The 20286-nt window shown below is 37.3% G+C and overlaps 4 protein-coding genes across 5 annotated transcripts; 2 read left to right on the forward strand and 2 right to left on the reverse strand.

Annotated features, from left to right (window-relative positions):
• Positions 1 to 5732: 5732 nt before the first annotated feature.
• LOC121800326 (pathogenesis-related protein STH-2-like) lies at positions 5733 to 6608 on the forward strand. The gene is made up of 2 exons (XM_042199901.1): positions 5733 to 5968; positions 6102 to 6608. The coding sequence occupies exons 1-2, from the start codon at positions 5785 to 5787 to the stop codon at positions 6398 to 6400; spliced, it is 483 nt and encodes a 160-aa protein (XP_042055835.1). The 5' UTR covers positions 5733 to 5784; the 3' UTR covers positions 6401 to 6608.
• Positions 6609 to 6701: 93 nt separating this feature from the next.
• Positions 6702 to 11266, reverse strand: LOC121801289 (WD repeat-containing protein 43-like). Of its 2 annotated transcripts, none has more exons than XM_042200752.1 (12): positions 10957 to 11266; positions 10321 to 10406; positions 10105 to 10220; positions 9526 to 9680; positions 9215 to 9303; positions 8509 to 9055; positions 8206 to 8310; positions 7680 to 7831; positions 7517 to 7596; positions 7246 to 7351; positions 7052 to 7126; positions 6702 to 6975 (listed from the first exon to the last, which is right to left on the reverse strand). In XM_042200752.1, the coding sequence occupies exons 2-12, from the start codon at positions 10360 to 10362 to the stop codon at positions 6829 to 6831; spliced, it is 1614 nt and encodes a 537-aa protein (XP_042056686.1). In that variant the 5' UTR covers positions 10363 to 10406; positions 10957 to 11266; the 3' UTR covers positions 6702 to 6828. The 2 variants fall into 2 exon arrangements, with proteins under 2 accessions (XP_042056686.1, XP_042056685.1); XM_042200751.1 differs by having other exon boundaries at positions 10321 to 10464.
• A 1935-nt stretch (positions 11267 to 13201) lies between these two features.
• On the forward strand, positions 13202 to 16332 carry LOC121801290. The gene is made up of 7 exons (XM_042200753.1): positions 13202 to 13697; positions 14053 to 14250; positions 14323 to 14595; positions 14699 to 14801; positions 14899 to 15017; positions 15130 to 15306; positions 15409 to 16332. The coding sequence occupies exons 1-7, from the start codon at positions 13401 to 13403 to the stop codon at positions 16159 to 16161; spliced, it is 1920 nt and encodes a 639-aa protein (XP_042056687.1). The 5' UTR covers positions 13202 to 13400; the 3' UTR covers positions 16162 to 16332.
• Positions 16333 to 16451: 119 nt separating this feature from the next.
• Positions 16452 to 19347, reverse strand: LOC121798483 (probable protein phosphatase 2C 34). The gene is made up of 6 exons (XM_042197514.1): positions 19013 to 19347; positions 18458 to 18729; positions 18028 to 18336; positions 17526 to 17643; positions 17214 to 17446; positions 16452 to 16840 (listed from the first exon to the last, which is right to left on the reverse strand). The coding sequence occupies exons 2-6, from the start codon at positions 18698 to 18700 to the stop codon at positions 16616 to 16618; spliced, it is 1128 nt and encodes a 375-aa protein (XP_042053448.1). The 5' UTR covers positions 18701 to 18729; positions 19013 to 19347; the 3' UTR covers positions 16452 to 16615.
• Between the last annotated feature and the right edge of the window lie 939 nt (positions 19348 to 20286).

A 20286-nucleotide genomic window follows, 5' to 3' on the forward strand; every position in this document is an offset into this window, starting at 1 on the left:
TTTAGTCGGTTATTTATATTTTGTGGATCTTTTTAGTGAGTTTCTTGATTTATTGAAATCACTACTGAATTTTGGCAAGTGATGAATTTAATTTGATATGGCATACCAAACGAAAGGAAATGATGATGCCTTCTGTTATGAAGAAGAGTGATAGCTCAAACACTAACAAAGGCAGCTCCAATATGGAGTGAAAGTTCAACAAAATGAAGAAAGGTTCGGCTGCAGGCAACATCTCGTTTCATAAGCCGTTGGATGTTAAGTAGTTATATGGATCTTTTCTTGGCCGTTAGATTAGAATAGCCGTTAGTTTTTTTCTGTTTAAATAGCGGTTGATTAGTTTGAGTTGAAGCATTGTAATGTTACACTATTTCTTCCTCAATTGAGTTCCTGTGAATAAAAGATTTCATTTCCATCTCATTCCATCCTATAATCGATTGTCATTCTTCCTTCAATTCGTTCCTCAACTGCTAACAAATTGGCGCCGTCTGTGGGAATAAGAGGCGCGATTGGTTTTTCTAATTCGTTTGGTGGTGAGATTGGAAAGCGTTGTGGCTTCTAGGTTTGAGGCTGAGAAATTCACGGGTAGGAATGATTTCGGCTTATGGCGGATGAAGATGCGGGCTATGTTTATTCATCAAGGTCTTGCTTCGGCATTGAAGGCGGAAGGCAAGGGGGATAAGTCGAAGGAAGAGGATGAGGAGAAAGGGGATCTTGATGAGAAAGAGATCTTGAAACGAGCTGAGATCGAGGCGAAGGCTCATAGAGCGATTGTGCTATGTCTTGGGGATAAAGTTCTCCGAGAAGTCGCGAAGGAGACAACGGCAGCCGGGATATTCACGAAGCTTGAAAACCTATACATGGCTAAGTCATTGTCCAATCGGCTGTTCATGAAGCAGCGGTTATGCTCCTATCTGTTCTCATATGAAAAGGGGATATTGGAGCAACTGGAAGACTTCAATAAGGCGGTCGATGACCTTGAGAATATCGACGTCTCGATAGGGGATGAAGACAGGGCGATATTGCTTCTGAATGCTTTGCCAAAGTTATTTGATCTGCTCCGGGATGCAATATTGTATGGCCGAGAGGGTACTATTACACTTCTTGAAGTTCAGTCAGCTATAAGAGCTAAGGAACTTCACAAGGTGGGCTCAAGAAATCCAGAAGTTGTTGCTGAAAGCCTGAACGTCAAGAAGTTCAAGGGCAACAAGAAATTTCAGAAGGCAAGCCAAGAAAGTCAGAAAGCTTCATCTAATGATCAAAGGGAAACACGCTCGTGCCACTGGTGTAAAAAGTCGGGTCATCTCAAAAAGGACTGTTTTGCTTGGAAGAAAAAACAGGCAAATAGTGGTGGAAATCGAGTCCCTTCGACTGATTGGTTTGAAGAAAATGACACTCCATAAATTCTTAATGTAATGGAGGGTCATTTAGGAGGATCTTGGATTATGGACTCAGGGTGTAGTCTTCATATGAGTCCGAATCTGAGTTGGTTTGAGGAGATTCAAGAGCTGACTGGATCAGTAATACTAGGCAACAATCAAGTTTGCACTATTCAAGGGATAGGCAAGATTAGGCTAAGGATGAATGATGGATTGTAAAGATCATAAGTGATGTGAGATATATACCAGACATTGAGAGGAATCTCATCTCACTTGGCCTTCTTGAATGCAAAGGATACACATTCAGCTCTACCGGGGGAAAAATGGTGGTCACTAAGGATCAGAGGATTATAATGGAAGCAGAAAGAAGGGGCAGCCTATATTATTTGTTGGCTAGTGTTGAAATTCCTAATGTACAGGCCAATGCAGTAAGAGCAGATGATTTCAGAATCTGGCACATGAGGCTTGCTCATGCAGCTGAAGGCAGTATAAAGGAGCTAGCCAAGAAAGGAATCATCCAGAGCTGTGAGCAGATAGATACTGATCCATGTGAGGAATGCATTCTGGGTAAATCCAAGAAACAACCTTATCCTAAAGGTAAACACACTTCTACATCTGTTCTTGATTATGCTCATAGTGATTTATGGGGTCCTGCATCTGTGATTTCTGTGGGGGGGGTGGAAAGTATTATATGAGTGTAATTGATGATTACTCCCGGAGAATGTGGATATACATCTTGAAAGAAAAATCAGAGGCCTTTAGCAAATTCAAACAGTAGTGTCTTGAAGTTGAAAAGGAGAAGTCTTGTGTTCTTAAATGTTTGAGGACAGATAATGGCCTAGAGTATCTTTCTAAAGAATTTGATAATTTCTGTAAGGAGAGGGGTATAAAGAGGCACAGAACTGTACCCCTAAATCCTCAATAGAATGGCATTGCAGAGAGGGCAAATAGAACAATATTGGAGAGGGTTAGATGTATGCTTCTGTCATCTGGGCTTGAAAAGAAATTTTGGGCCGAGGCTGCATCTACTGCTGTGAAACTCATCAACAAGTGTCCCTCATCAAGTATAGAGGGTGATACACCTGATTTTAGATGGTATGGGAGTCATGGTGATTATACCAATCTAAAAGTATTTGGCTGCAAGGCATATGCTCATCACAAGCAAGGGAAGCTGGATGCTCGGGCTATTAGATGTGTGATGTTGGGATATCAACCTGGGGTGAAGGGATATCGCCTATGGTGTATTAAACCAAGAAATCACAAGATAGTAATCAGTAGGGATGTTGTATTTTCTGAGACAGAAATGCCATTCCTGGATAAAGAAAAGGTGATTCTGGAAAAATCTGCTTCTGTGAGTGAGTCTGTTAGTAAAGCTGATTTTGAGGTGGAGCATGAGAAATCTGAAGAGGTTATTGAACCTAAGGATGCTCAAGGTGAGACACAAAGACATGGCCAGGATGATTTACAGAATTATCAATTAGTAAGGGACAGAGTCAGAAGAACACCTAAGTTGCCATCCAAATTTAATGATTCTGAGATGCTATTTTATGCTTTATGTGTGGCTGAGGTTGTTGAGTATGCAGAGCCATCTTCCTATAAAGAGGCTATGCAGAGCAAGGAATGGGAAAGATGGATGAAAGCAATGATAGATGAGATAGAATCCTTGCTAAAAAATGGCACCTGAGTATTGGTTGAAAAGTCTGATGGCAGGAAGGTAGTCAGCTGCAAATGGATTTTCAAAAAGAAGTTGGAAGGAGTTGAGGGTGATCAGATCAGATTTAAAGCCCGTTTGGTGGCTAGAGGCTTCACTCAAGAGCATGGAGTTGATTTTAATGAGGTCTTCTCACCTGTTGTAAAAAAACTTCCATTAGAATGTTGTTGGCTTTGGTAGCCAAGAGAGATCTAGAGCTGGAACAGCTTGATGTAAAAACGACTTTCCTACATGGTGGGCTAGAGGAGACAATCTACATGGCCCAACCAGAGGGCTTTATCAAGCCAGGAGATGAAAATAAGGTCTGCCTGCTTAAAAGAAGTATATATGGTTTGAAGCAGGCTAGCAGGAAGTGGAACAAAACTTTTGATGACTACATGATTAAAATTGGATTTCATAGATCCAATTATGATTCCTGTGTATACATCAGGAAGAGAGGCATGCACCCTACATTTCTTGTACTCTATGTAGATGACATGCTTGTTGCTGGAGTGAGCAAAGAAGTGGTTCAGGAAGTGAAGAGAGAACTTAGTGCAGCATTTGAAATGAAGGACCTCGGGGCTGCAAGGAGAATTCTAGGTATGAATATTATCAGAGACAGAGCTAAGAGACAGTTATGGCTCACACAATCTGATTATGTCTCAAAACTGTTAAGAAGATTTAAGGTGGAGAACATGAAGGCAGTTGCTACCCCATTAGCAATGCACTTCAAACTTACTGCTGATCAGAAGCCTAAGAATGAAGCTGAAGATAGGGAAATGAAAAAGATACCTTATGCTAACATAGTAGGCAGCATTATGTATGCTATGATTAGTACAAGGGTAGATATTGCCCAAGCTGTCAGTGTAATTAGCAGATTTATGGCAAATCATGGAAGGGAGCATTGGGCTGCTCTCAGATAGTTATTGAGGTACTTGAAGGGTGCAGGAGATGTAGGCATTCTATTTGAGGCAAATGATGTGGATGAGGTTGATGCTATTGTGGGATTTTGTGACTCGAACTTCGCTGGAAATCTAGACAACAGGAAGTCTCAATCAGCATATATCTTTACAATGTATGGATCTGCTATTAGCTGGAAGTCAAGTCTCCAAAGTGTGGTGGCACTTTCCACAACAGAGGCAGAGTTTATCTCACTCGCTGCTGCCATAAAAGAGAGTTTTTTGGTTGAAAGGAATGTTGTCTGATCTTGGTATTGAGCAAGAAGCTATAGCAGCCGGCTGTGATAATAACAGTGCTATATGCCTAGCCAAGCACCAGGTTTATCACGAGAGATCTAAGCACATTGATGTGCGCTATCACTTCATCAGAGAGGAGATTGAAAAAGGCAATGTGAAGGTTTTCAAAGTTCACACATCGGAGAACCCTGCTGATATGTTAAAAAAACCATTGCAAAAGGAAAAGTCCCTGCTTTGTCTGAAATTAGTAGGACCGGAGAAAAGAGATTTAGTTAGTGATTGAGCAATCAAGGTGGAGTTTGTGATGAAGAGTGATAGCTCAAACACTAACCAAGGCAGCTCCAATATGGAGTGAAAGTTCAACAAAATGAAGAAAGGTTCGGCCGCAGGCAACATCTCGTTTCAGCAGCCGTTGGATGTTAAGTAGTTAGATGGATCTTTTCTTGGCCGTTAGATTAGAATAGCCGTTAGTTTTTTCTGTTTAAATAGCAGCTGATTAGTTTGAGTAGAAGCATTGTACTGTTACACTATTTCTTCCTCAATTGAATTTCAGTGAATAAAAGATTTCGTTTCCATCTCATTCCATCCTTTAATCGATTGTCATTCTTCCTTCAATTCGTTCCTCAATTGCTAACACCTTCGAATGGCCGTCTGACAAATAAATATTACAGTAATAGCTAAGATTAACAAAATATAATAAAAATCAACAATAATACAAACAAAATAAACGCTAGTGATCAACTCCATTGCTCTCATTCCCTAAGTAAAATAAATTAAAATAAAATAATAAATTAATGAATCATGTTTTATTTACAGGGAAATATGTGCAAGCAAAAACATGTTTATATTTTTCCAAATTCCGAATATGTTTATGATTTTTGTGATATGAAATGCAACAGACTTCGTTAATCGTTAATCAAACATATATATACGCACCTGGAGTACTATTTTGTGCGTGTAAATATCTGTATCTAAATCATAAAAAATTGTTTTTCGTTTTACACCTAAAAGTTCAAACACTGAAAAGGGAAAAGTATAAAAATGAAACCCAATAACCAAGAAAAAAGATAATACTACTAATGATCCAAGTGGTTCAATTTCCTCTTTTGAATTAGGTTCGCAAGTAAGAATCAATGGCTTACATATATATATATGTAAATCATTCAAACTTCAAAAAATAAATCAATTTTAGGCGTCAACATTAGTGGTCTTAATTCCACGTATATATTCCAAATATAAAGCAGCCGGTGTAGACAAAATGTGACATAAACATCATTATGAATTTTATTTTATTTTATTTTTGAAAATTCAAAGGTGTGTAAACAAAGAATTTCCAATCCCCACAACTTTGAAGTCTTTGTATAACTCATGTTCAATATTGATCAAGTGCATTGTTAACAAACATTCACACACCTATAAATATACAACTTATTTCCATATAATTATCACTAATTTTTTCAAGATCATATATCATATAGTTATATTATTCTCTCTCTTAAATAAAAATATATCTCGTAGTACTATGGGTGTCACAAAAATTAGTCAAGAATTCGCTAGCCCAGTTGCCCCGGCACGTGCATTTAGGGCATTGATCCTAGAATCGAACACCCTATTGCCAAAACTCCTACCACAATTCATCAAGAGTGTTGAATTATTGCAAGGAGATGGAGGAGTTGGAAGCATCGAGCAAGTAAATTTCACCGAGAGTAAGCATTTTATAAACTCATGTCTCATTGAATTATTAATTATTTCATGATTTTCATTATTTTTGTAATGTGAATATTTTGAAAGTTCCTATGTTAAGAAACTAAAAATCTTAAATTGTTAACTCATATGCAGCTAGTCACTTTAAGTACATGAAGAACCGTATAGATGAACTAGACAAGCAAAACTTTGTGTGCAAATACACGATGGTTGAGGGCGATGCAATGGCCGACAAGCTCGAATCGATCGCGTACGAGATTAAGTTCGAGAACTCCGGAGACGGCGGCTGCGTTTGCAAGATGACGAGCGAGTATCACTCGTTCGGAGGGTACGAGGTGAAGGAAGAAGAGGTGAAGGCCGGGAAAGAGAGTGCCATGGCTATATACAAAGTTATTGAAGCCTATCTCTTGGAAAACCCCAATGTTTTTGCCTAGTTTATTTGTCTACTAGTATTCAATAATTTGATTGATTATTGTGTTTTCACCTTTTATTCTTTTGGTTGATATTGTTTTCAATTTTAATTGTGATTGTTGTTGATAATGCGATTTTTTTAAATTTGTGAGTTAATTTTTGCATTTGTAACGACATTTATATGTCGATATTTTAAAAGAAATGATTATGAAGATTCTGGGATTGATTTCATTAGTTGGTGAAGTGATAATCCATGATGAAAAAATGGATTATAAACTGATAACTCTATAGACTAGAAAATCTAATTATACAAACAAAATGCTGTTATAGCAGAAATGTGGTGAACATTGATTAAAACAAAACTGTTTAATATGAATAGCATAACTGCATAATACAACATTGGTGACAAAATTTGGGGTTGATCGCTTTCCCTTTTCTATTACAAACATGTCTAATCATCACTCTCACTGTCTGTCTGAGAATCATCATCAACTCCATAAACAACTTCATCAACATCTTCATCTTCATCTTCGCTTTCATCCTCATGCTCATCATCACGTTCTGAGACAAGAGTCTTGTTGTTTACAGCCTTGTCAATCTGTTCAAAATGCAATGTTCATTAGCAAACAAACAATCAGAGGTAAACACGGTTTAAATGAACTCAAAAGATTAACCTGAGCAGATACGAGTTGCAAACGACCGGATAACTGGAGTAAAGAGTTCATTGCTGGTGCTTTGGCGTAGGCAAGCTGAAGATGGAGTATACATAAAGTGAGTCATAAGCCAGTAAAGGACAGATAATATTAAGTAATTCTATCGTATTGACGATAATGTTCTTGGATATTTTGAGTAATACTCATCAGTTTACCTTGTATAAGGAATCAAGAAATTTTGGTTCCTTAGATTTGATTAAACCACTGTGACACACCAAAATACAAGATATCCAAGGGAGAACATACTTGCTGCTGTGTGATCTGGCAAAAGAATAACTATATAAAGGAGGGAGACGAAATATGAATTGAGAAACATATTTTATTCTGCAAAATTTGGGTAAGAGTTTGCAAGTGCAGAAGCTAAATTGAATATTATCATAGCAAAAAAACATCACATTTGAGTTCCCAGATTTTCAGAGATCAGACCTGGATTGCCAAATATCCACCAATCCTCTTAAAAGGTCGAATGCATCATTAGGTTCCAGGGACAAAACAGTAGTCTTCACCTATAGAGTCAGGGACAAATTTATCATACTATATCAGAATATCTGGAACAGACACGAGCTTAAAACTTCATCATAGAGAATACCTTTCTCTGTGGTGTACTTGCATCAAGATTAATGCCCTTCAGGTATTTAAAGACCAATGTCGAGCTTAGTGCATCATCCGTACTGCTGAGTATCCCTAAAGATCTCAGCTGATCCTCCATGCACAGTGTAACAGTGTCTAACTCATCTTTTTCTGGATTGTACATAGCATGAGTCAGATTTAAGAAGAGGCAAGCATCATCCAATGTTAAACAAAAGAAGCAGTATGTTGGTCTTTAAATTTTCATAATCACTATGTAAAACTTGTGACAAATGCCTCAGTGACACAAGGCCTACTTGTAACAAGCAACTTCATTGCTTTCATTTGCACGATTCTATTATAAGTTGCAATGGAAGATTTTCTCTCGAGTAGAGAGCACATAGAACTTATAATTTGCATTGCTCTTTGAGTAGAGAGCAGGAGAGCACATAAAACTCTTGCAAGCTTTTGACCTGGTTCTTTTATGAAGCAACAAACAAAGTATAAATGTTACTAAATAAGAGAAGGGGATGAGTTCCCATGCATACCTTTGACTCCAAAAGGTTTAGCCTCACTCTTTCCATCAACCAGATCAAGCATCTGAGGCACAGGGCCTAATGCACCCTCTATGTTTGAGCGATCGAGAGCAGTAACTGTTCAACGTATATGTATACGTACATAAAAGTTAATACCACATTAAGGATAAGATAGCTACAAGATTTAACATCACCATGTTTGATAATAACAAGCAAGCAGATGCACATTTGAATTAAGCTAATGGTGATTCCACATAGAGTTACATAACAACCAAGGATGCATCTAATTGTGTAGAGAGAGAGCATCTGACTTGCCTTCGTTACGGATGTGCGATGTTTTTCTAGATTTTTGGGGTTTGCTGGTTGGTAATAGGATACCATCGTTTGAAAAACTTAATTGTAAGTCTGTTCCAGGCTGAACCAGAATTTTTTCAAATGTTGGTTTTATAAGCAAACCGTATGCGAGGAACACGTGACCAGATGCAGGCATGGAAATATTTTGTAGCTTTCCAGCAAATACATTGGGAATCCCCCCCTTGTGTTTCTGTAGAAATTCATTATCAGAAGGTACGGATATCTTCGTTGGTTTAGAATTGCGCAGCTCATCAATAGTCTTCCCATGCCAAAAATAGCAGACGCCAACTTCCGATATAGCCAAAACACATAGACTTGCATCATCTGCATCGCCAGTGCTGACAAACTTGCTGTCCAAGAATACAGCAGGATGGTCCATCGCAAGGACAATAGAAGCGGATTTCTTTTTGCTACCATCGATTTCCCAAACTGCAATATATCGTTCTCCTACTGCTGAAGAAAGCACATATTTACCATCTTCGGAGAAAATCATGCATCTCACAGCTCCCTATTAGAAAAGGAGAAATATGAATGATCTATGCAAAAAGGCTTGAAAAAGTGAAAGAAATTAACAGAAATTCATAAGAAAAAATGTAATTACAAAAGTTTTTTTTTCTTTTTTTTTTACTAAAGTTAGTTATTGTAGGAAATAAAGAAAGGAGCTCACGGGATGGCCAGAAAAATTCTGCAGCTTTTTGTGGTTTGTAGAATTGACAATCTTTAACTGAGAGGCCGCAGTTGCTATCATTCTCCCATCTGATTTAGTGCAGTAGCCAACCAGGAATCAATGAGTAAGGAAAATAACAAATTCTAGCAAAAACTTATGCGAAGACTGCAACAACCACATAGGAAGGAAAATTATAAACCACTTTACAGGTATTGAGATGAAACAGTTTATCAGTCGTTTATTTTGGCCCTTATAAACCAGTTTACAAACATTGAAACTTTTCAATGCTGAAAAAAGAATGTGGGAAGTACCTGGGGAGATAGCTAACGAAGATATCGCCCTTGAAGCAGCACTGAACTTATTTAACAAGTTCCCTGACATTGCTTCTATCTCACAAACCATTCCATCTGCACCCGCCGTGTAAATGTGTGAGCCATGTGCAGGAAATGAAACAGCACTGACACCCCTGCAAATTTTAACAGAGAAGAGCAAATAACTGATTAGCACAAAACACATGTATTTATGCTTGAAATTCATGGATGTTGTAGACGAAAGCACAACAGAAAGGTCCCCTTAAGGATGTAATTTCAATTATTGCAACCATTACTTCATTTGCCTATTTTAACCCTTATTGAGATATAAACAAAAAAACAGTCATGTTGTACAAAAGCTATAAGTACAATAAATTTTAGAGCCAAATCAGCTTTAATATAATTAAAAAAAGATGCAAATCATCAAGCTAGTGTCAATGTTTGGACACAATAATAAAGGGCGAACCATCCCATTCCATGACGAAATTAACAATTTTATATCACACTCATCCAGATTTGGTATCCCGCGAAACTCAAATACAAATCAGAGATTAAAGAAACTAGCATATTGATACTCACCCTGGATGGCAATTGTTAACCCTCCATTTCAACTGGCCGGCAGCCACATCCAACGCGAGAACATCCCCACCTCCAGTCCCCAACAACAAAAGGGAACTCCCGAGCTTCCTTTTCTTCTGAAGGCAGAAGTTCAACAACATTCAATAATCAGTATCATATACTATAAGCTAGTATGCATTGATAGAAAAGAACTATACATGTGCTCAAAAACCAAACCTTTTTCTCCAGAGAAAACCACTTCATACATGTATAATCCATGGAAAGGTGCCCTCCCTCCTGATTCCCAAAGACACTCTTCGTCTCTGTCAATGCAAGATCAGCAAATTCAGTCTGCACCTGACTCTTCCCGGTGTCCCATATCTACGAGTTTGACAAACTAAATTATTATCTCCTATCTTACGAACTACTAACCCAGCAAATGAATGCATGTAGGAACTATGTAATAGCATCAAATTTCATTGTTTTAATTAAGGGTGTAACTCAGTCATATACTGGCGTGCTCAAGCTCAATTTAGTATCAAGCCAAGCCTCAAGCTTTATTTACCAAATACTTCAAGACTCGTGAGCTTATTCGAGCCCAATGAGCTTTCTAAATTTAGACAGATGTTTCGGCTATTTTTTTCTTTTACCATTAGATTCTTTTATTCATTAAATCAGTAAACGAGCTTGAACTGAGTCGAGCTCTGACTAGCTCAGGCATAGGTTATAGCCCTAATTTTAATACAACGACGAATAAAAGCATCGCTACAACCATGAATAAGAGCATGTTCAGCTAAATAGCATAATAAGGAACACTACAAACAGTAAAAATCATCGCATTTTTCAACAATTTATCACAATTAAGAAACGCACCTTCACCCGACCATCACCGAGAGTGATGGCAAACAAGTCCAAATTCGGACTAAATGAGGTTAAAACATCTCTTATATTTGACGACACCATTCTCTTTTTCGAGCAGTTACTTAGTAAGTTGAATGAAGAAAATCAATCACTGCTGCAACACACCACCACGAGCCCGGCGAAGCAGACGGACGGAGAGGCAGGCGGAAGGAGAGCCGGTGAGGCAGGCGGGAGGTGTCGCGGCGGCGCGGGGCAAGTTTTGCGGTGGAGAGAGAATGATTTGGAGGCGCCTTTTACAATAAGGGTTTTGAGGCTTTAATTATTTTAGGGGTTTATATTTTAGTCCTATAATATGGAACATCAATTTGTGTTATGTTTTTAAAATCGAATTCTTTTTTTATTTAAGTGAACATTTTTGAAGTATGTACTCCTATACTATTGATAATTCAATCTTTTTATTAATCTTTAATATTCCGTATATTGAAATTAGTTAAGGTTTGTAGTATTTATAAATGAATTTATTTATTTATATTTGATAATTAAGTTGTACTACTAGTGTAATTTCATAATATTTATATTTAAATTACTAAACGTTGTATACAAGTTAGCATTGAATTGATTTTGATTTCTTTTGGAGATAATATATTATTATCGATTCTTATTCTCTTCGTCCCATAAAAATAATGATATTCAGGATGACTCGATAAATAATGGATAATTAATAAAGTAAAAGAAATGAGACGAATGATAGTAAAATCTTGATAAAAATTAGTCAGCTACTTAACCTCTTATACTAACAAAAATGTGTGGCTATTGGAAGGATGTCAAGTACTCTTGTACCATTTTCGGGACATTCTGTTGAACTTCTAGAGTTTCCCGTTGGGAAGAATCATGAAAATACTCCACAAGCAATGTAGAGACACTAAAATTGGTAATTCTTGAGAAGTATCAACTCACGTCTTATTTACTTGTGCAGATGATGTGGTGGAATCGATAAGGCTTGTGAGTTGGCTTGTTTAGTGTATAAATGTCATTTGATTAAAATATTGTAGTATTCGGTGATGATTTTAGACAAATATTATTAGTTATTACTATTAAATATAGATGTTAAGATGTTGTTGATGTCACCTATTGAATAAAGGGAAAATGTTTTATAAACTGAGTTGCACTTCATTATCTTCTTATTTTACATGTTCATTGTACAAAGTGAATATATAGAGTTTTATTTATAATTGGACACGTAAAGTAAATAAATTATGGTTGACCTATCAAACTAATTTATTTCTTAAATATGGTGAACCATTTACGAATTATAATTTAATGAAATTATGGTATCCTTTTATTTTCGTACATCGCAAAGCCATGGTCCCATATCTTATTTCTGCATTAAATTTATTTTAACGCAAGTTCACTTTCAATAAAGGCGATATGCATTTTTTGCCACTAATTTGACATTATTTTAATTTGGGATCGTAATAGTTATCACAGTTAAAAAAATCCATAAAATAAGCTATTATCCATACCACAAAAATGTGTAAATCATCTTATTAGTCAAATTTCGTTAACAAAATACAGATTAATTTTGTAAAGTAATCATAGGAGTGTATGACACATAGGATTCACCCGCACCGTCAACACAGGATAACTCCTCCACCACATCCCGCTAAGCCTACGCATTTTGCCTTCCCTATATCCAACCCAAAGCGCACTTAACCTCCAATGACAATACTACCCCCAATAAATTATCCCATTCATTAAATAAATTATTCCATGTTTTATTCGAAAAATATACAGTAAAATATGTTTCAATTTCAGTTTCAGTTTGTAGTGACATGTGTAGAAGTTCATGATTTATTATCCTCCAAAATCTCTAGCGTCAATTATGAAGTTATTAAGAGACAATTAAATGAAAAAAATGACGAGTATGAAAACTAAAGTGAATAGCACATGAAGTAGGAGTACTAAATATGTAGATGAGGTATGTTTAATTTGTATTAAATATTAATGGAACGAGTACAAAAAATAGGGATTGTGTATATAAAAATATTACTATTAACTCACCATTCACCTATTATTTACTCACTTATTCACACAGTCAAAGAAATGAATAGTAATATTTTAAGGGATGGGAAGCAATTGAATGCAATTACATTACTAGGCTTAATTACGCGGATAAAATCACAAAGCAACACCGAAAAATAAATGATGTTTAATGGAAGGCTAATTACGTCATTATGCAGTTGCGTTAAAGCTTTAGTGATAGACTGTTGATTGTTGAACCCCCCCTTTCCGCAATTCTTCTCACTCTTGCAAAAATCAATTAATCGATCAACAGATTATGCGACGAATTATAGCATAATCTCCGAATCTATGTGAGTTACATGTTTTGCTTAAAGCGCGCTGTGATTAAGGGTGAACAATTATTTGGTTGCTGATTTGGTCGGACCGGAGCTCCGATGGCAGCCACGACAATGGCGACGGCGGTGGGGGTGGTGGTACTGCTGTACTACGTGGTGAGCCGGCGGATTTCGGCGGCTGCTGAAGGGGAGGATTCTGCCGGTGGCGATTGCTCGAAATCGAAGAGCAGATCGGTGAAGAAACGGCTGTCGCGGAGGCCGGCTCAAGCGCCGGCGACTTGGCTGGAGACGATTTATACGATGTCGGAGACATTGAGGTTTACGTACGCCGAGACTTTGGGGAAATGGCCGATCGCTGACTTGGCTTTCGGGATTAATTATCTCATTCGGAGGCAGGTGAGAGCTGTGAATCTATTTTGGTTGAAAATTGAAGGTTTTCAGCTCGATTATTGATATTGAGTTGCTGTAAACTGGTGTATTCTAGATAATATGCTGAATTGTGTCTGATATAGATGTTGCGAAATGCTGTCAATTTAATTTTGATAATATCTTAGAATGATGTTTTTGCAGTAATGACCTAGAAAGATGTTTGATCTTAATGTTGTTTTTATGCATTGATCTCAATGTTGCAAATTCAGTTATTTTTGGCGATTGGTACTTTCTCTTGAGACATGTGGTATTGATTTTATGGAGTGTAAAGGCAAATTAGTCGAGCTTTTGGAAGTTATTGATATATTGGGTGATCTGGCAGGGTAATTTGGAGGTTGCAAGTGTGTATGCAGGCGAAAAGGCTGTGCAGCTGAAGGGGGTTGATATCATTGATCAGTTGTATTATTACTTAAGATTGCTAACTCTTTGTATGTTTTTCTCGAAGAAGCCATTTCCGGTGTTTTTAGAAACTGCTGGTTTTACTGAAGCAAATGTCCTTCTTCAGAAGCCCAAAGCAGGGGTATGTGATATCGTTCCTGTGTCTGTATCTCAAACAAGTTCAACCCTTTAAAGTATATTTTTCTTGTTGCAGATTCTGAAACCGGCCTTCACAATTTTACGTGATGAAAACTCAAAGTGCTTCCTTCTCTTGATCCGTGGCACTCACAGCATTAAAGATACATTGACTGCAGCAACAGGTGCAGTTGTCCCTTTTCACCATTCAGTTTTGGATGATGGTGGTGTCAGCAATCTGGTTTTGGGATATGCACATTGTGGAATGGTTGCTGCTGCTCGATGGATAGCAAAGCTGAGTACTCCTACTTTACTCAAGGCTGTAGAACAGTATCCTGACTATGAGGTCAAGGTAGGACTGCAGGAGACGTCTTTTTTCACTCTGTCTTGTGCAATTTGTCTTTGTTCAAGTGTGCATTTTCTTTGTGTTCTACGAAGTTTATATTTGATTTCAGATAGTGGGTCATTCACTTGGTGGTGGTACAGCTGCTTTGTTAACATACATTCTCCGGGAACAACAAGAATTTTCAGCAGCTACTTGTTTTACTTTTGCCCCAGGCATGTTATAGTTTAGTTCTCTAGTTTGCTTGATGGTGCTTATTAGTAGATTGATCGTGTTATATGATTTATTATTTGCACACTGTCTTCCTTTCAGCTGCCTGCATGACGTGGGAGCTTGCAGAGTCAGGAAAACACTTTATTACCACAATAGTAAATGGTTCTGATTTGGTGCCCACATTTTCAGCTGCGTCTGTTGATGATCTTCGTTCAGAGGTAATGCTGATTATCATATTTTCCGGAAGACATGTGAACATATCATTGTCGTGTTTTACTTCTATTACGTTTGGTTCTTTGCTTTAAGCACACCCCACCCTTTCTATTTCAGGTGACTGCTTCGTCTTGGATAAATGATCTTCGAGATCAAGTTGAGCGCAACAGAGTTCTGAATGTCATCTATCGGTCTGCCACTGCTCTTGGGTCTCGACTACCTTCAATGTCGAATGCCAGAGCAAGAGTTGTTGGTGCTGGTGCTCTTCTACGACCAGTCTCAAGTGGCACTAAGGTCTGCTGCAAAATCTTGAACCCTTACCTCATTCATAAAATGACTACATTTTGTGAGAATTTTTTTTAACTAAGAAATCTGCCACTGGACTTGTTACCATAGGTTGTGATGAAGCGTGCACAAGTTGTAGCCGAAGCAGTTGTTAAGACCCGTTCTTCAATATCACTATGGGCGTGTATGGGACCCAGGCGACGTGCTGTCTCTTCTCACTCAGATGCTAAAGCGGATGATCCACCTGAGGCTCCTCTTATAGCTGAGACAACATCCGAAACAGTTATAACTGAAGTAATAATAAGCAGCACTGACACGAATAAGGTGGAATACTGTTCCTCTAGTGACAATGGGACCACTGGGCACGACGAGACTGATGAAGAGGAGGAGAAAGTTGTTGATGCATCTACGATTGAGGAGATCTCGGAAGGTGAATTGTGGTATGAGCTGGAGAGAGAGCTTCAGAGGAAGGAGAGCGAGGTCCATGCCGAGATTCAGGAAGAAGAAGAGGAGGAGGAGGCCGTGGCAGAGGAAATAACCGAAGAGGAAAAAACATTCTCCAATGAAGTCGAAAGCCATGCAGCCATTTCGCCTTCTGATGTCTCTGACAACATCCATTTCTACCCTCCCGGGCGGGTCATGCACATCATCTGCACTCCCTCCGCGGGGTCGTCGAGCAGTCACGAGCACGACGTCGAGGCTGAGGAGAAAGTCGGGTTGTACGAGACGCAGAGAGAATTGTACAGTAAGCTCCGATTGTCGAGGACTATGATAAATGATCATTATATGCCTATGTACAAGAAAATGATGGAACTATTGATTAAACAGCTAGAAGAGGAGTTGGATTATGATTATGTTTCATGAGTGGCTGAAAAATGGATTAAGGGTATATTGATCCATTCGGTATAGAAAATGTCATATATTTTCCAATTTTCCAGTTATAGTCCCAAGGTGAGAATTAATATATTGCCGGCACATTTGTTACAATTTATTCAACCATGAAAATCAATAGGTTATATTCAATGTTTTTCTGTATAATACAGTAAATTTTAATTGTTAGTTCAAATATTATTTGGAAGATGATGTGAACTTTTCCTAAAAATGGAATTTTTTAGGCGAACTAACTTCTAATAGTAGTAGAAATAGCCAAAATAAATTTTTTTAAAGATAACTCTCTCTTTAAGAAATTTATAGATGTGACCTTGATAAAACAGAAAGATCAAAATAACTCTTCATAAGCAAGATCAATGAGTGTCCTTGATCTAAAAATATGTATTTACAAATAATTGAGAGAAATCTGCAACCGCTGCACGACTATCTAATAGATGCGCCCGCGGCTCCCATTCACGGGGTCGTCTGCTTGACCGGGAGAAGCTGAACGATGAAAGAAGAGACAGACGGCAGAAATGTCATCCATCACAGCACATCTTCCCCTGCGTTTCCATGCACAAGCTGCATACTCAACCAGCCTCTTTGCAGATTCATCCCTTTTTGAAGAAGCAACAATCTCCACTGCTTCTTCATTGGAAATCACATCCCACACCTAACAAAATCGTAGTATAATCAAGAAAAATCAATTCTTGATCTCTATAACATAATTCAAGTGCATTGCTGTTTCTATGTAGAAGTTCAAATTTCAATTACCAATGATCAATTCCATAAATTTAGATCATGCCAGAATAATTATAAGTAACATTTTCTCAAAATGTCAAGAAACCTTGAATTTGAAGAATTGTTCAAGAGCATTTAACCTTTTCAAGGATTATGTCCCAACTCGACATATGACAGAACCTATCAATCCATTTATTCCAAGAACATCAGTCTTTGCCAGTTTAGGCGTCTAATTTCAAGTCTCAAACTCACAAAATATAATAGATTTGAAGCATGGAATGATTACTAATAGCATCTACACATACCCCATCTGTTGCCAAAATAGCAAACTGATCCATGCTGCTAATGCACCTTTGTGTTATCTGTGGCTCAGAGATTAGGCCAAAGTCTTTAATATAGTAGTCACCAAATGCTCTCGATACAGCCAAGCCCGGGCCTCTGACCCCCTGCCCATTTGGCAGCCAGACCCTGTGCACCCCTGGCTCATCCGGGCAGGAGTAAATCGTCCCTCCCGACTTCTCTATGCGTCTGCGCTCATCTGTGGCAATGAACACACACACATCAAAATCTTGAAACTGAATTATTGTTGAGGCAAGAGATAGAGATTAAGGGCTAACTTGGTATATTTGGTTTTTGGTCAGTTGTAAGCTGAGTCGCGACCAAATTTCCTTCGTCTGAAGTAGTTGCTAGCACAGCCCGCGAGTCGCCCACATTTGCAACTATCATGAGATCACCCTATGGAAAAGAAGGTCGACAGCAATAGCCTTAGATCACATTTTCTTTATGTTTGGAGAACCTTACTGATTAGCACTTATTTTCAAGAATCATCTATGTCACCCAATAACTAAAAATCCACTCATTTACAACCATTAAAAACAAAGAATTTTTCATGATAATCTTGTAATAAGAAATGCATAAACACAACAAACTCACTAATATTGGCATTGGTTTTTCTATAAAATCTAAATGTGACAAAGATCAATATCTATTAATAAGCTAACCATGAAGCCAAGTTTGTAACTTTCATGATAATGACTATGAAATAGGCCTATGCATAACAAATAAGGCGCTAATCTCTCCCTGCTGATGGCTAAACATAAAGAGGAAATCGCGGTTTACCTGTCTAACAAGCGCCAAGGAAGTGCAGCCACTGTGGAAAGAGTCGATTGCAGAATGTCGCTCGAGTTCTTGATCAACTGCAGCACAAGCCTTATAGAAAGACTGCTCCCACACGTCAAACTGGATCTGCTTCTTCTCTGACTCCATGATGCAATCCAAGTCACCTGCATTGAGCTCAACGGCCTCTTTCCAACTACAGAGAAGCAACGAAGGCAACAGCTCTCTAACAGTTTTCGACACAAAATGGCCCCATGCTCCATGTCCATCAAAGACTCCACAGAAATCCATGTCTTCGTGGCAACCAAACTCCTAAAAACACACAATAGTACTAATCAGAAAACCAAATTAAATCAATTTCAAGAAAATTTGGGAAAACTTTCAACAGTAGAGTCCTAAATTCAATCAATATGGAGAGTAATCATTTTCCTACCTCCCACACAATGAAGCAATCTTGATTGATTCCCTTTTTGCCTCGTTTTGAGTAGCTAGAAGCGAAGGTTTCGCTCTTCCTGCCATTTATGGAACCAGAAGAGATCAGCAGCCGTTCATTCTTCTTTGCTTCCTTTAATAGAACAGCCGCAGCCTCCCTTCCGGTGCTAGGCTTGCTTTTCTTTTCAGTTCTATTTGATATGTTTTTCGATAGTGTGTTGAATATGTTAATTAGCTGCACCATCTTGTTAACAGCAGAAATCAAGCTTCAGTCTGCAAATTCCATCATTTGAAATATGAGTAAAGCACATAAAAATTGAATCTTTAATAGAAAGAAAGCTTCAGGGATCGAAAGAAGGAATTCCAAGGCGATTAACATCTTTTTCAACAGTGGTAATATTTAAAAATCTTGAATCCCAGAAAAATCTTGTAAGTCATTTGTTATAACAAACATTTTTGAGCAAAATCTGATCTTTTTTATCTGACAGATTAAAAATACAAGTTTTCATTCACAAACAGATTTAAAAGAAGAAGAAAAAATCAACATTAGAGTTACCTTTGTATATATATAACTTGTTGAGATTTAGGAAACTCCACTCTCCGGCAAGGCTCCGGTGAAGGGCCGGCGGTTTGAGCTGAAATATTGATGAAGAGATGATAATTCACAAGGGTTAAAATCCATTAAGTAATATGTGTGTACTAATCATATATATAGTGTATATATATACATTAGCATGCATACGTTAAACCCCACAAATCTAAGCTGTGTCAACTAATAAATTTCATTATCGAAACATAAAAAGTAGGAGTATATAATTTGATATTATTTCTTTGTATATATTTGATTTTTCTTGTCTTGTATCACAGGCATAAAAGTTGAATCTTTTACGTCTCTATTTAGCTAAGCCAAAAGAAAATAAATCATTTCTAATTGAGCGTTTATAGATTTTAACAAGTAATGTATTACTTTACAATTAATTTATCGAATATATTTATAGAGAGATAAATATGAATTCAATATGTTTGAATGATATCAGGTCATAAATTAAAATTTAGTTAGACCGCCAACAAAATTAATCACACCAAAAACAAAATTCCGGTCATATCTACGAATTTTCTCAATAATGCTGCACCAATAGACATGAGAAATCTATTCAATGACTCATAAAGTAATGCATTTATTTGTATTATTAGGCTAAGGTCGACGTAGAAAATTTTAAATTAAATTCGCACTGTGGATAATTGACTAATAAATTAATCAATTAATGTGATTAAAATAATGCAAACCGCTGGCATAGATCGAACAGGGGAATAGATTAAGATATCAAGTTAATTATGGCCAACCATTTGTCCCTACGCAACATTGGAGACTAATTATAAATTAATTATTAGGAAATGATAGATAGCACTGTATGAAATATTATATTACGGCGGTAATAAAATAAATGAAATTGGTGGCTCACAATTAAAAGTCGGTAATAAATTATGCATTTTGCAGTTGTTAATCTTATCACAAGAAAAAAAAAATAATTTAGTATGTGAAAAGTTTGTCTTAACAACATAGAAGCAACCGAACAATAAAAAAAATATGTTTAAGACTTTTCTTTTTCTTAGTATATAGTAGAATTAGTTGGGTGGTTAATACTTAATACTTTGATTGATCACACTAATAAATGGACATTAATTATGGTTATGTAGGGTTAGCACATCTAATGAATAGTGACATCATAGTACCTAATCTATGCACAAAGCATAGATTTAAAGTCGTCTTATCCTTAGTGATGGACCATAGAATTTAAGAAAAGTGTTCATTTTGTGTTAGATTTTCTT

This window comes from Salvia splendens, chromosome 4 (genome assembly GCF_004379255.2).
Source record: "Salvia splendens isolate huo1 chromosome 4, SspV2, whole genome shotgun sequence".
NCBI lineage: Eukaryota > Viridiplantae > Streptophyta > Magnoliopsida > Lamiales > Lamiaceae > Salvia > Salvia splendens.